Here is a 12,073-nt window from a genome sequence, read left to right as displayed (position 1 = left end):
AGTGTATAAAAAAAAGCCCGCTACTTGTCGCTCCCAACAGCAGAAAATAATAGAGTGGCCAAAAGAGAGGTCAGTTTCGGGTGGAGAGGTGTCCTGATACACCCTCCTTGAAAGAGGACAAGTCATAGGCAGGAGGAATACAGACTAAGGAATTATAGGCTGTTCCAGAGTTTACCACTGCAAGGGATGAAGGAGTGAAGATGATGGTTAACGCTTGCATAAGGGGTTTGGATAGTATAGAGATGAGCAAGAATAGAGAATCGTGTGCAGCGGGGCCGCGGGAGGGGTGAGGCATGCAGTTAGCAAGTTCAGAAGAGCAGTCAGCGTGAAAATATCGATAGAAGATAGAGAGAGAGGCAACATGGCGGCGGAATTTAAGAGGTAGAAGACTATCAGTAAGAGGAGGAGAGGAGAGCTGTGTGAGTGGAGCCCCCCCACACGTAAGAGGCATACTCCATACGAGGGCGGACAAGGGCCCTGTAAATGGATAGCAACTGTGCGGGGGAGAAGAACTGGCGGAGACGATACAGAACGCCCAGCCTCGAGGAAGCTACTATACTTATATTCCTTTTTCAAACCTATTCCCAACTACTACTACTACTACTACTACTACTATTACTACTATTAATACTACTCACCGTATTCACTCATTTTCTTCTATCTCGTCTTCTTGCTCTGTCTCTCTCTGTATAATAATCTACTTTTTTCTTTCTCTTTTTCCTTTATTTCTTCGTTTTTCTTTCTGTCTCTCTCTCTTACTGTTTATTGTTTTCTTTCTCCATTTCCGTTGTCTCTTTTTTTCTTTTATTTTATCTCTGTGTCTGTCTTTCGTTCTGTTTTCCTTTATTTTTCCTAATCTCGCTTTCTTTCTTTTTCTGTCTCCCGTTCTTCTTTTGTTTGTTTTTGTTTTTCTTTCTCTTTCTTTCTTTCTTTATCTCTCTTCTTTTTGTTTCCTTCCTTTCTTTTTCTTTTCTTTTCGCTCTTTTGTTTCTCTCTCTTGTCTATTTCTGTTTCCTTTTCCTCTTCTCTCTTCCTTTCTCTGTGTCTTTCTCTTCGTTTCTTTTTCTCTGTTTTCTTTTCTCTTTATATTTCCTTGTCTTTCTCTTCTTATATTTCTTTCTGTTCTCTGTCTCTCGTTCCACTCTTTTAGTCTTCCTTTTCCTCTTTGTGTTTTCCTCTTCGTCTCTCTTTCTCTGCTTTCCTCTTTCTTCTTTCTCTATTCCTCTTTTTCTTCTTATCTCTCTGTGTTCTGTCTTTCTGTTTCTCTTTCCTCTCGTTCGTTTCTCTCTCCCTCTTTCTGTATCATTCTCTCTTATCTCTGTTCCGTGTGTCTTTCTATGTATCTTTTCACATCATTATCTTCAATCTCTCTTTCTATCTCATCTTCATACAAACACACACACACGCACGCACACGAACGCCGTCTCCCTGGGTTCCTGTCTCTCACGGTTCTAACACTATGGCGCCTTTTTATCTCTCCTATCTTCCTCCTCCTCGTCTTCTTCCTTTCTCTCTTCCTCCTCCTCCTCCTCCTCCTGTTCTCCTGATGTCTAAAGGAAATCCTGGTTCGTGTTGATAACGTGTTTTTTTATGCATTATTTCGATTTTTTTTTAGTATTGTTTCGATATGTAGAACCTTTATCAGTATTTTTGGTGGTTTATTTATCCAACTTTTCTTCGTATTGTATAGATATTTAGATCATTTAATATTACTATCGTTCATTAATTTTATATATATAGGCTACATATTAAAATCTCCCTCCCTGCTCTTTCTATCTAATTCTTCGCATATATTTAACTTGAACTCCGTGATTCGTCCTCACTGTTCTGTTTCCTATTCTCTTCTTATATTTATTTTGTCCTGTTCTTCTTTATTTCTTTATTTTCTTGACTCGCTAGACTTGAAAGTAGCAGCGGCTGATGATGATAATGATGACTGGTGGTGGCGGTGGTGGTGGTGGTGGTGGTGTAACTCATCATTCTTTACTATTGGCCGCCGGATTACATTTTTAACGTCTGTGGAAATATGTTTGATGCTGTTTGGAATCAACTTTAAGGCCCGTGAGTACGTGAATCTCTTATAAATAATGTTTAGTTGTTGAGAGTCTAGCACCGATGGCAGCCTCCTGGTCTGGCTATCTCCGTGTTATGTATTTGCATTTTTAACCATAATTATTGTATCTAGCGTATATGTGTCTCTTAAATAGACTATAAAAAGTAGAAAACGTTTAATGTATTGAGTAATTACGTGTTTTATTACGTGTTAGATGATTAAAATTAGATAAATCCACTACATAACCCGGGTGATGCTTTGTTGACAAACATGTCCAAGAGAAATCTGTTGAGAATTTGTCGAGAATGTTGAGGCGTCGGTGAGGTAGCCATGGAGGTGCCCATCAGAGTGGTCTCCAGGGTGAGGGGAACCTATACTTAGCCATCCAGGGTGTGGGGTGAAGTGTGGGGGAATGGAGAGTAAATATATTGTATCCTTTCACTTCCTTTCTCTGTGTCCTCTCTCCGTTTCCTCTCTCTGTCCTTTCTCTGTATCCTTTCTCTGTTTCCTCTCTCTGTGTCCTTTCTCTGTATCCTTTCTCTGTATCCTTTCTCTGTTTCCTCTCTCTGTGTTCTTTCTCTATCCTCTCTGTTTCCTCTCTGTGTCCTTTCTCTATCCTCTCTCTGTTTCTCTGTTTCCTCTCTCTGTGTCCTTTCTCTCCCTCTCGTGTTCTCTCTCTTCCTCTTGTGTCCTTTCTCTGTCCTTTTTGTCCTTTCTCCATCTCGTGTCCTTTCCCTCTTTTGTCCTGTCTGTCCTTTCTCTGTCTTTTCTGTTTTCTCCGTTTCCTTTCTCTGTGTCCTTTCTCCTTTCTCTGTGTCTTCTCTCTGTCCCCTCTGTATCCTTTCTCTGTCCTTTCCCTCTGTGTCCTTTCTCTGTATTCTTTCTCTCTGTCCTTTCTCTGTGTCCTTTCTGTCCTTTCTCTCTCCCTCTCGTGTTCTTTCCCTCATTTGTCCTGCTTGTCCTTTCTTGGTGTCTTTTCTATGTGCCCTTTCTCTGTGTCTTTTATCCTTTCTCTGTGTCCTTTATCCTTTCTCTCTGTCCTTTATCCCTTCTCTCTGTCCTTTCTCTACCTCATTTCTCCCTGTGTCATGGACTAATAGACGGTTAGGACTTGTAAAACTAACCATACATGTGGGGGTGAAGGGTGAGGGGGGCAGGGAGAGCACATATTTTAGGGCTGAGGGCAAGACCACTAGGGTAACATTGGGGTAAAAAGACGTCCTGCTGTGTCTCCGTTTAGGTCCGGCCCTGCAATGCCCAGGAGCAAAGTCAGGGGACGTGTGTGGAGGCTGCGCCCGCCTCCTCGCAGGTCATCCTCGGCTACGACCACTTCTGCGACTTCGATGCCGTCTTCGGGCCCGACGTGACGCAGAAGGAGCTGTACTCGGCGTGCTTGGCGGACCTGGTGCTGAGCTTCTTCCAGGGTGAGTGGCTGACTGTTGCTGACTTGCCTTTTTTTTTTTTTTGACATCAAAGGAGACAGCTCAAGGGCACACAAAAAAAGGAAACAATAATAAAAAAAGCTCGCTACTCGCTGCTCCTAAAAAAAGAATCAAAAGAGAGGTCAATATCGGGAGGAGCCTTACTGACTTCACTGACTTTAGGTTCAGAGTTGGAGTTTTATTTTATTTATTTTTATTTTCACTTTATTTTTTACCGAAGAGGAAATAGTTCAGTGCAAAAAAAGGAATAAAAAAGTGTGCCAGAGTTTTTATTATAAGAAATGAGGCTGGTGCTGCTCCTCTAAGTGACTGTCTTTATTTATTTACTTATTTATTTATTTATTTATTTATATATTTATTGTTTACTATTTGTCTTTATTTCTTATTATTTCCACTTATATATCATTCCTGCCATAATCTTTTCCTTCTTTATATTTTTCACTCAATAACTAGCTCCCCCCTTCTCTCCCCCCCCCCAGGGTACAACGTGACGGTCTTGGGGTATGGCCAGCGTGGCTCCGGCAAGACCTACACACTGACGGGGCCGGACTTCCTCTGGGCCATGAATGAGGAGGAGTTTGGGCTCCTTCCCCAGGCCGTACGACACATCTTTAATCTCATGAGGGTGCGGAAGTCTGGGTTGTGTTTTTTTTCTTTTTGTTCTTTTTGTTTTTGCCATTAAGCTGTTTCTTCTTGTTCTTGTTCTTTTCTCCTTCATCATCATCTTTTTCTTCTCCTTTTTCTTCTTTATCTTCTTTTCTATTTCTTTGTTTCCTCCTCCTCCTCCTCCTCCTTTTTCTTTTTCTTCTTCTTCTTCTTTTTCTCCTTTATCTTCATCTCCTTTATCTTTATCTTCTTTTTCTTCATCTTCTTATCTACTTTTTCTTCTTTTCCTCCTCCTCCTCCTCCTTCTCCTTTTTTTTCTTCTTCTTCTTCTTCTTCTTCTTCTTCTTCTTCATCATCATCTTCTTCGTTTTCTTCTTAAAAAATACTTAAGTTGCCCCTAATTTTCCTCGGCCCAGGAGTGTCCGGGGCGCGAGTACCGCATCCACGTGAGTTACCTGGTGGTGCAGCGCGATGCCGTGTACGACTTGCTTTCGGCCACCAACTCCTACCTGCAGCTTAATGTTCTCGAGGATAACATGGTAAGGGGGAGGAGGAAGAGGGAGGGTGTGTGTAAAGGGAGAGAAGGAGAGGAATGTGTGTATGGGAAGAAATGGGAATGAAATGTGTATAAGTGTGTCTCCTCTGCCCCTTACTGTACCTTCTCTATTAACCCGGTAGCAACGACGGGCCAAATTTGTGGCTTTACTGTGTAGCAGTGATGGGGCAAATTTGTGGCTTTACCGTGTAGCAGCGACGGGCCAGATTTGTGGCTTTACCGTGTAGCAGCGATGGGCCAGATTTGTGCCATGATATAAACCCCCCAAAATAGATGATACATAAGCTGATCACAAATGCTTTGCTATATATTATGAAATGGTTTGTGTGAGTGATGATTTTTTCTCATTTTTCTCGCTTAGAGGGACCATTAAGAGACATGATCCCCGCAGCTACCGGGTTAATAACTTAATCCACTTCCTATTCTAGCTCTAAGCATCTTGTTGTATTGATGGAGGAGTCAACATACAGCCCATCCAGCTGTTCGCCTTCTCTCTTGGGCTGGTCGATAAAATGGTACCTGCTGAAACCTGGGGAAGGTAAACTGTAGTAGCCTGGATGTCACACCTATGTCACAGGGTAATAGGCTCTTGCACACCACAGGCTCACGGGCCAATGTCATGGAGAGGAGCACTGAGGCCAGCCATATTGTTTTTTTTTTTTTTTTTTTTTTTACAGCAGAGGAGTCAGTTCAAGGGCATAAAAAAAAGTGAAAAAAAGCTCGCTACTAAAAAAAAAAGCCAGTTCCTAATTTTTACCTTATTCCCTTATTTTTATGTCCTTTAGCCTTTATTGAAAAAAAAAAGAAGTGAGGGAGGGGGGATATTTTTTTCCTTACCATTTTCTTTCCTTTTTCCCATTTTCTTTTCCTTTTTCAGATGTATGCCCCTAATTTTTACCTTATTCCCTTATTTTTATACCCTTTAGCCTTTATTGAAAAAAAAAAGAAGTGAGGGAAGGGGGATATTTTTTTCCTTACCATTTTCTTTCCTTTTTCCCATTTTCTTTTCCTTTTTCAGATGTATGCCCCTAATATTTATACCTTGCTCCCTTATTTTTGTTCCCTATACCCTTCATTGAGGAAAAAAAGAAGTGAGGGAAGGGGGATAGTTTTTCCTTTTTAGCATTTTCTTTCCTTTTTCCCATTTTCTTTTCGTTTTTCAGATGTATGCCCCTAATTTTTATACCTTATTCCCTTATTTTTATACCTTATACCCTTCATTAAGGAAAAAAAGAAGTGAGGGAGGGGGGATATTTTTTCCTTTTTACCATTTTCTTTCCTTTTTCCCATTTTCTTTTCCTTTTTCAGATGTATGCCCCTAATTTTGACCTTACTCCCTAATTTTTATACCCTATATATACCCTGCATTGAAAAAGAAAAGTGATTGAGGGGGGATATCTTTTTCCTTTTCGACATTTTCTTTCCTTTATCCCATTTTCTTTTCCTTTTTCAGATGTCAGAATACAGGTGTACCCCACTAACCATCCCATTCAACCTTCCGCAGGGCAATGTTGTCATCCCCGGCCTCAACGTGATCGACTGCAGCAACATCACGGAGGTCATCAACTGTCTGGAGGCCGGCTTGGTGCACCGTCACACTGCCGCCCTGCACAGCCACGACCCCGCCGCCTCGCACGCCATCTTCTCCCTCATCCTCGAGCACCAGTGGAGTGATGCGGGTAAGGCTGGGTTTGGTTAGGTTGTAGTAGTAGGTTCATTTCTTTTCACTTCACTTCAGCTCAATTCTATTCACTTCATATTGTTTCTTTTCCCTTCATTTCAACTCAATTCTTTTCACTTCATATAATTTCTTTTCCCTTCATTTCAGTTTGGTTAGGTTGTTTTTCATATTTTGTTTTCTATTTTTGATGTTCCTTTTGGTGTCTTTTATAATCAGGTCAGGTTCGTTTTTTTGTGTGTTTTCCTTCGGTCTTTAGTTTTGGTTGGTATAGTTTTGTTCTTTCATTTTTAGTCTTCTTTTTTGCTGTTTTTTTATGGTTTTTGGTTAGATTACTTTTTTTTCAGTTTTGTCTTTGTGAAATTGTACTCCATTAATCATCCCTTCACTTTCTCCTTTTTTTCCCTTTCCATAAGATGATGTGTGAAATTGTACCTCATGAACCATCCCTTCTTTCTCTCCTTTTTTCCCCTTTCCACTATAAGAAAATACGTGAAATTGTACCTCATGAACCATTCCTTCTTTCTCTCCTTTTTTCCCCTTTCCACTATAAGAAAATACGTGAAATTGTACCACTAACCATCCCTTCTTTCTCTCCTTTTTTCCCCTTTCCACTATAAGAAAATATGTGAAATTGTACCGCACTAACCATCCCATCTTTCTCTCCTTTTTTCCCCTTTCCACTATAAGAAAATACTTGAAATTGTACCTCTAACCATCCCTTCTTTCTCTCCTTTTTTCCCCTTTCCACTATAAGAAAATACTTGAAATTGTACCTCATGAACCATCCCTTCTTTCTCTTCTTATTTCCCTTCCCAGACGGCAAGATGAAGTACCTCTACTCACGCATGAACTTTGTCGATCTGGGCGGGTCCGAGCGGCTGATGCAGTTCGGTTACGGCGATTTCGGGCTCCCCAGCGAGGACTCCTTCTTCCTCAACTCAGACCTCAAGGCGCTGAGCAACGTAATCCACTACCTGGCCGACCATTCTTACACCGGCCCCGTACCCTACAAGGAATCAAGGCTCACTCATATTCTCAAGGTGGGATTCAGTTCACTTCACTTCATATAATTTCTTTTCCCTTCATTTCAATTCAGTTCAATTCTTTTTGCTTCATATAATTTCTTTTCGTCCAAGTTCAATTCTTTTCACTTCAGTTCAGTTCTTTCTGTTATCTATTTTTAATTTTCATTCAGTCACTCCTATGTTATCAGTTTTCTTTCTCTTCATTTCTTCCTTCCTACGCATATTTCCTCTGTACCTGGTTATAAGGAATTGAGACTCATTCATATACTCAAGGTGTGGTTCAGTTTTATTTGCGATCTAGTTTTTTATCTTCTTTAGTCTCTCCTTTCCAGTTTCCTTCATATAAATTTCTTTCTTTGTACAAAATTTTTCTTCTTTCGGGTGTAAAGTATATGAGATTAAACACCTCCATGACACAAGGCTTTATTTAGCTTGTAACTCCATACTCATTAATAACATGGAATTAGAACCTAAGTAGAAATGGACACTGATGACTAAAGAAGTAAGATGTTTCAATCCTTCCTATAATTAACTATTTTTTTGTTCTTCTTGCGATTCTTGTGTTGGGATGTTTGTGATGAATAAAATGAACAGGAACCAACATTAGTAATAGTCTAAATTCCTTGTTAGCAGTGTGGATAAAGAGGAAATATCGTGTATGAAGGAAGAATTGAAGGAATAGAAAACCTAGAAGCAATAAGTAGCGGACTTTTTTTTTTCATTATTGTTTTCTTTTTTTTCACACCCTTGAAAGCATAATAAACATCGTAAACATTAACCCATGCCCCACCAGGACGCCTTCGGGGGGAACAGCCTTTGCCTCATGGTCTGCTGCCTCTCCCCTTCCCCCGAGGATTTTGACGCCACCTTCCACACGCTCAAGTACGGAGGCATGGCGCGGTATATCCTCAACTGCCCCGCTGTCAACATGGCCATCCAGAACAGCGCCCCGGCCTCCTCCTCCGCCACCACCCTCACCCCCTCCTCGCTGCACACCACTCTTAGGGTAGGTGGTGGGGGGGGGATGGGGGCAGTTGTGTTTGTTTATTTTTTGTGTGTGTGTGTTTTTTGTGTTCCATGATTTTGTTTTTCGTATCTACAACTTTTTTTTTTTATCTTATTTTTGTTGTTCTATTTCTCCCTCCTGTCTTCCCCTCCTTCTTTCCTTTCCTTCCTTTCCTCTCACCCTTCCTTCCTTCCTTTCTTCTTTCCCTCCACCTTACACTCACCCTACCCTTCTCCCCATCCTTTTTCCTTCCATCCTTCCTCCCTCCCTCTCTCCTTCCTTCCTTCCTTCTATCCTTCCTTCCTTCCTTTCCTTTCCTTCCTCCTCCTCATCAACATATTTCCTTCCTCCTTCATCCCCTCCCCCTCCCGTCCCCCTTTCCCTCCCCCCCTCACTCCCTCACACTCTTTCCTCTCTCCACAGCAACAGTCCACCAGCAGGCAGTCCACCCTAACCGGCCTTCAGAGCAGCGTCCACCACTCCACCGGCACAGTCCACCAGTCCACCGCCACCTCCGCCACCTCGGGCCCCACCACCGAGGACCCTCCGCCCCCACCTCCGTCTGAACCTGAGGATATGTTCAAGTAAGGGGTGTCTTGTGGTGTGTCAGAGAGAATCTTTATGAGAATGAAACATAAACAAAATCAAGGACTACATGGTAAAAAAAATACATCAAAGGCAACTGCCATAATAAACATAAACTAATAGAAAATGTAAAAGAGGTCACACTCAAGACAACCATAGAGGCAAAAGAAAGAAAAAAAGAGAAATAGAGTGCCATTGTCCCTGTGGCAGAAAAAATAAAAAAACAACCTCCTTTCCAAACAAACAACAACAAAAAAAATCTCCCCCCCCCCCCCAAAAAAAATAAAAATAAATAAATAAAAAAAATCCATTGCATCACCAGGTTCCATTTTGTAACATCAGAGACAAAGAAAAAATAAATAAAAATGAACGAAAATAGAAATAAAAAAGAAAGAAAGACGAAAAAAAATATAAAGCTTAAGAAATCAACCGAAAATCCCTCCCCTCGTCAGGTTCCAGTTCGCGGCGTCCCAGTGGCAGCAACTTGTGTCCAGCGCGGAGGACCTGCTGTCGGGGATCCTGCAGGGGGCACAGGTGACGGCCGGGGAGAAGACGCGGATCGAGGCGTGGATGTGCATGAAGGCGGAGGCGGAAGAGTGCATCGGGGTGGATCTCGGCACGCTGCGGTTCAACTCTTCCACTAACAGGGTGCTGGAAGTGATCGGTGAGTGGAGGGAGGAGGGAGTGGAGAGGTGGGAGGGTAAGGTGGAAGGGTTGAGGATGAGGAATAGAAGTGGTGGTGTGTGTTTGTTTGTTGGTTTTGTGAGTTGGTGTGTTCGTGTATGTGTGTGTGGGGGGAGGAGAGGAAAATGTTTGTATGTGCATATGTGTGTGTGTGTGTGTGTGTGTGTGTGTGTGTGTGTGTGTGTGTGTACCTACTTGTGAAATGACAGTTACATATATGGGGTCCTGTCTCAGAGTCTCATAATTATTCAAATTCAACCTTAAATGCAAGTTTGTTTAATAACTCAATAATTTCTTGATTCAGTCTAATTTTTCAATCCATCTATGTGAAATAAAAGCTCCATTTCTTGATATCCTTCCATAACCCCATCTTTATTTATTTATTTATTTCCATGTTCCTTACTTCATCCTCTATTTCTGTCTATATCCCTTTAATTCATCTCTTATTTCTTCCCATTTCCCTTATTTGATCTGGTATTTATTTCCTTTTTCCCTTATTTCCCTTCTTTCTTTCTATCTCAAAGCCTCTTGCAGTCTACATAGGTTCTTATACTTGATCCCTTATTCAATACACTTCAGTCTCACTCAATTCTATTCATCTCTACTCTCAACTCTATTTCTTCCCATTTCCTTTAGTCAATCCTCTATTTCTTTCCTTTCTTCCTTATTTCCCTTCTTTTTTTTCTATCTCCTATCCTCCTGCAGACTTCATAGGTTCTTATACTTAATCCCTTATTCAATACACTTCAGTCTCACTCAATTCTATTCAGTTCTACTCTCAACTCTATTTCTTCTCATTTTCTTTAGTCAATCCTCTATTTCTTTCAATCTGGCCTCTTTCAGACTACTTACGTTCTTATGTTCTTGATCCCTTGCACCATACAATCCAATCTCACTCAGTTCTCTCCATACCCTAGAGGAGCTTAGCGAGCCTGAGATCACCGGCACCGTCTCACCTCCGATCTCATCCACCGAGGGAGGGACCGAGGACGACAGGAGCGCGTCATCGTCCACCATCTCATCGCTGGGGGAGGAATTCTACGACCAGCTAGCGCTCCTCTCTAACAAGTTCACCAGCATCACCGAGCAGCTAGTGGAGGGAGTGCAGGACAGGTGGGGGTGGTGGAGTGGTGGAGGAGGGAGTGGAGAGGTGGGAGGGTAAGGTGGAAGGGTTGAGGATGAGGAATAGAAGAAGAGGTGGAGAGGTAGAGGAGAGGATTTAATTTTCAGCTACAAAGAAAGATTAGTTGAGTCTACCCTTAAATACCTTTCTTGTGAGTTATTTCACAGTTGCAAAGAAATCCTGCTTCCTACACCATACACCATTGCATACCTAACTTGTCCCTTATATTTAACTGCAGAGAAGCCATTGAATAACCTAAACGTGACTTTATTATGGCTGTGAACAAACTTAGGTGAGTCTACCATGAAATATCTAACTTTTCTCTTATGTTTCAGCTGCGACACTCAAGCCAACGTGCGGAGAAGCGCTGAGCGACGACGGAGGCACCAAGGCGATCGGGAGAAGGAGAACGAGGAGGAGAGGGAAACAGACGAGGAGGAAAGAGAGGAAATGGAGCGGAGGAAAAACGTGAGACTACCAATGAAGAAGAAAGAGGAGGAGGAGGAGGAAGAGGAGAAGAAGTTGAAGGCTATTTTAAAGACCCCAAAGCTGGTAAAAAAAGCCCCGTTGTCCGCTCGGCTTCACAGGGGGCTCCAAGGGGCGCCGCGGAGAACTAACATCAGCAGTATTAGCCCCCATAGAAGCATACCAACACCCCCGTCCTCCGCCCCCCCTCTGAAGATAGACGAACGGAGATGCCTGTCTGCCGCTGAGAAGAAGATGTGTATTCTGTCCCTGCTTGATGAGTGTGGCGATGGTGGTGATGGTGGTGATTCGGACTCCGGTGGTGATAGTGGTGGTGGTGAATCTAGTGGGAAAGGTAAGAATGGGATGGTGATGATGATGGTGATTTTGAGTTAATGTTGTTTTTGTTGTTATTATAATTTTTTTTTTTTTTAGATGATAGGTCAAGGTAAGACTGGTTTGGTGATGATGAAGATGGTGATTTTGAGTTGATGTTGTTTTTGTTGTTATTGTCTTTTTTTTTTTAGATGATAGGTCAAGGTGATAGTGTGTCCGTTATCGTCTTCCCTTTTCTTTTTTTCCCTTTTCTTTTTCCTTCGTTTCACCAGATTTCTTTCCCCTCTCTTCTTTGTTGTCTTTCCTTTTCTTTCTTCCCTTTGTTTCACCAGTTTTCTTTCCCCTCTCTGCTATTTTCCCCATCTCCTCCTCCCTTCCCTTCTTCTTCCCCATCATCACCACCTCTATTATCACCCTTTTTATTTTCCTTCCTTACCAATTTAGTTTTTGATTTGTCTATTTCACTAGTTTATTTTATTTTTTTTCCTTCATTCCAATTTAGTTTAGTCCC

The 12,073-nt window shown here is 41.9% G+C and overlaps 1 protein-coding gene across 3 annotated transcripts in view; it reads left to right on the top strand.

The window, feature by feature from the left end:
• The first annotated feature begins 2,297 nt into the window (after window positions 1-2,297).
• LOC126985480 (kinesin-like protein KIF27) overlaps window positions 2,298-12,073 on the top strand; it is a 37,495-nt gene continuing 27,719 nt past the window's right edge. The window contains exons 1-11 of one of the 3 annotated variants that reach the window (XM_050840437.1): window positions 2,298-2,413; window positions 3,294-3,477; window positions 3,975-4,120; window positions 4,518-4,640; window positions 6,162-6,336; window positions 7,155-7,378; window positions 8,157-8,369; window positions 8,793-8,953; window positions 9,407-9,618; window positions 10,556-10,751; window positions 11,097-11,581. In XM_050840437.1, coding sequence (XP_050696394.1) covers window positions 2,384-2,413; window positions 3,294-3,477; window positions 3,975-4,120; window positions 4,518-4,640; window positions 6,162-6,336; window positions 7,155-7,378; window positions 8,157-8,369; window positions 8,793-8,953; window positions 9,407-9,618; window positions 10,556-10,751; window positions 11,097-11,581 — 2,149 coding nt within the window. In that variant the 5' untranslated portion in view covers window positions 2,298-2,383. Of the gene's footprint in view, window positions 2,414-3,293; window positions 3,478-3,974; window positions 4,121-4,517; window positions 4,641-5,098; window positions 5,196-6,161; window positions 6,337-7,154; window positions 7,379-8,156; window positions 8,370-8,792; window positions 8,954-9,406; window positions 9,619-10,555; window positions 10,752-11,096; window positions 11,582-12,073 lie in introns of those variants that run through there. The other 2 variants (XM_050840438.1, XM_050840439.1) reach the window with 2 other exon arrangements.

The sequence above is a fragment of the Eriocheir sinensis genome, chromosome 59 (genome assembly GCF_024679095.1).
Source record: "Eriocheir sinensis breed Jianghai 21 chromosome 59, ASM2467909v1, whole genome shotgun sequence".
NCBI classification, from domain to species: Eukaryota; Metazoa; Arthropoda; class Malacostraca; order Decapoda; family Varunidae; genus Eriocheir; species Eriocheir sinensis.
The sequence above is the reverse complement of the archived record's forward strand: the minus strand, read 5'-3'. Positions and strand labels throughout refer to the sequence as shown.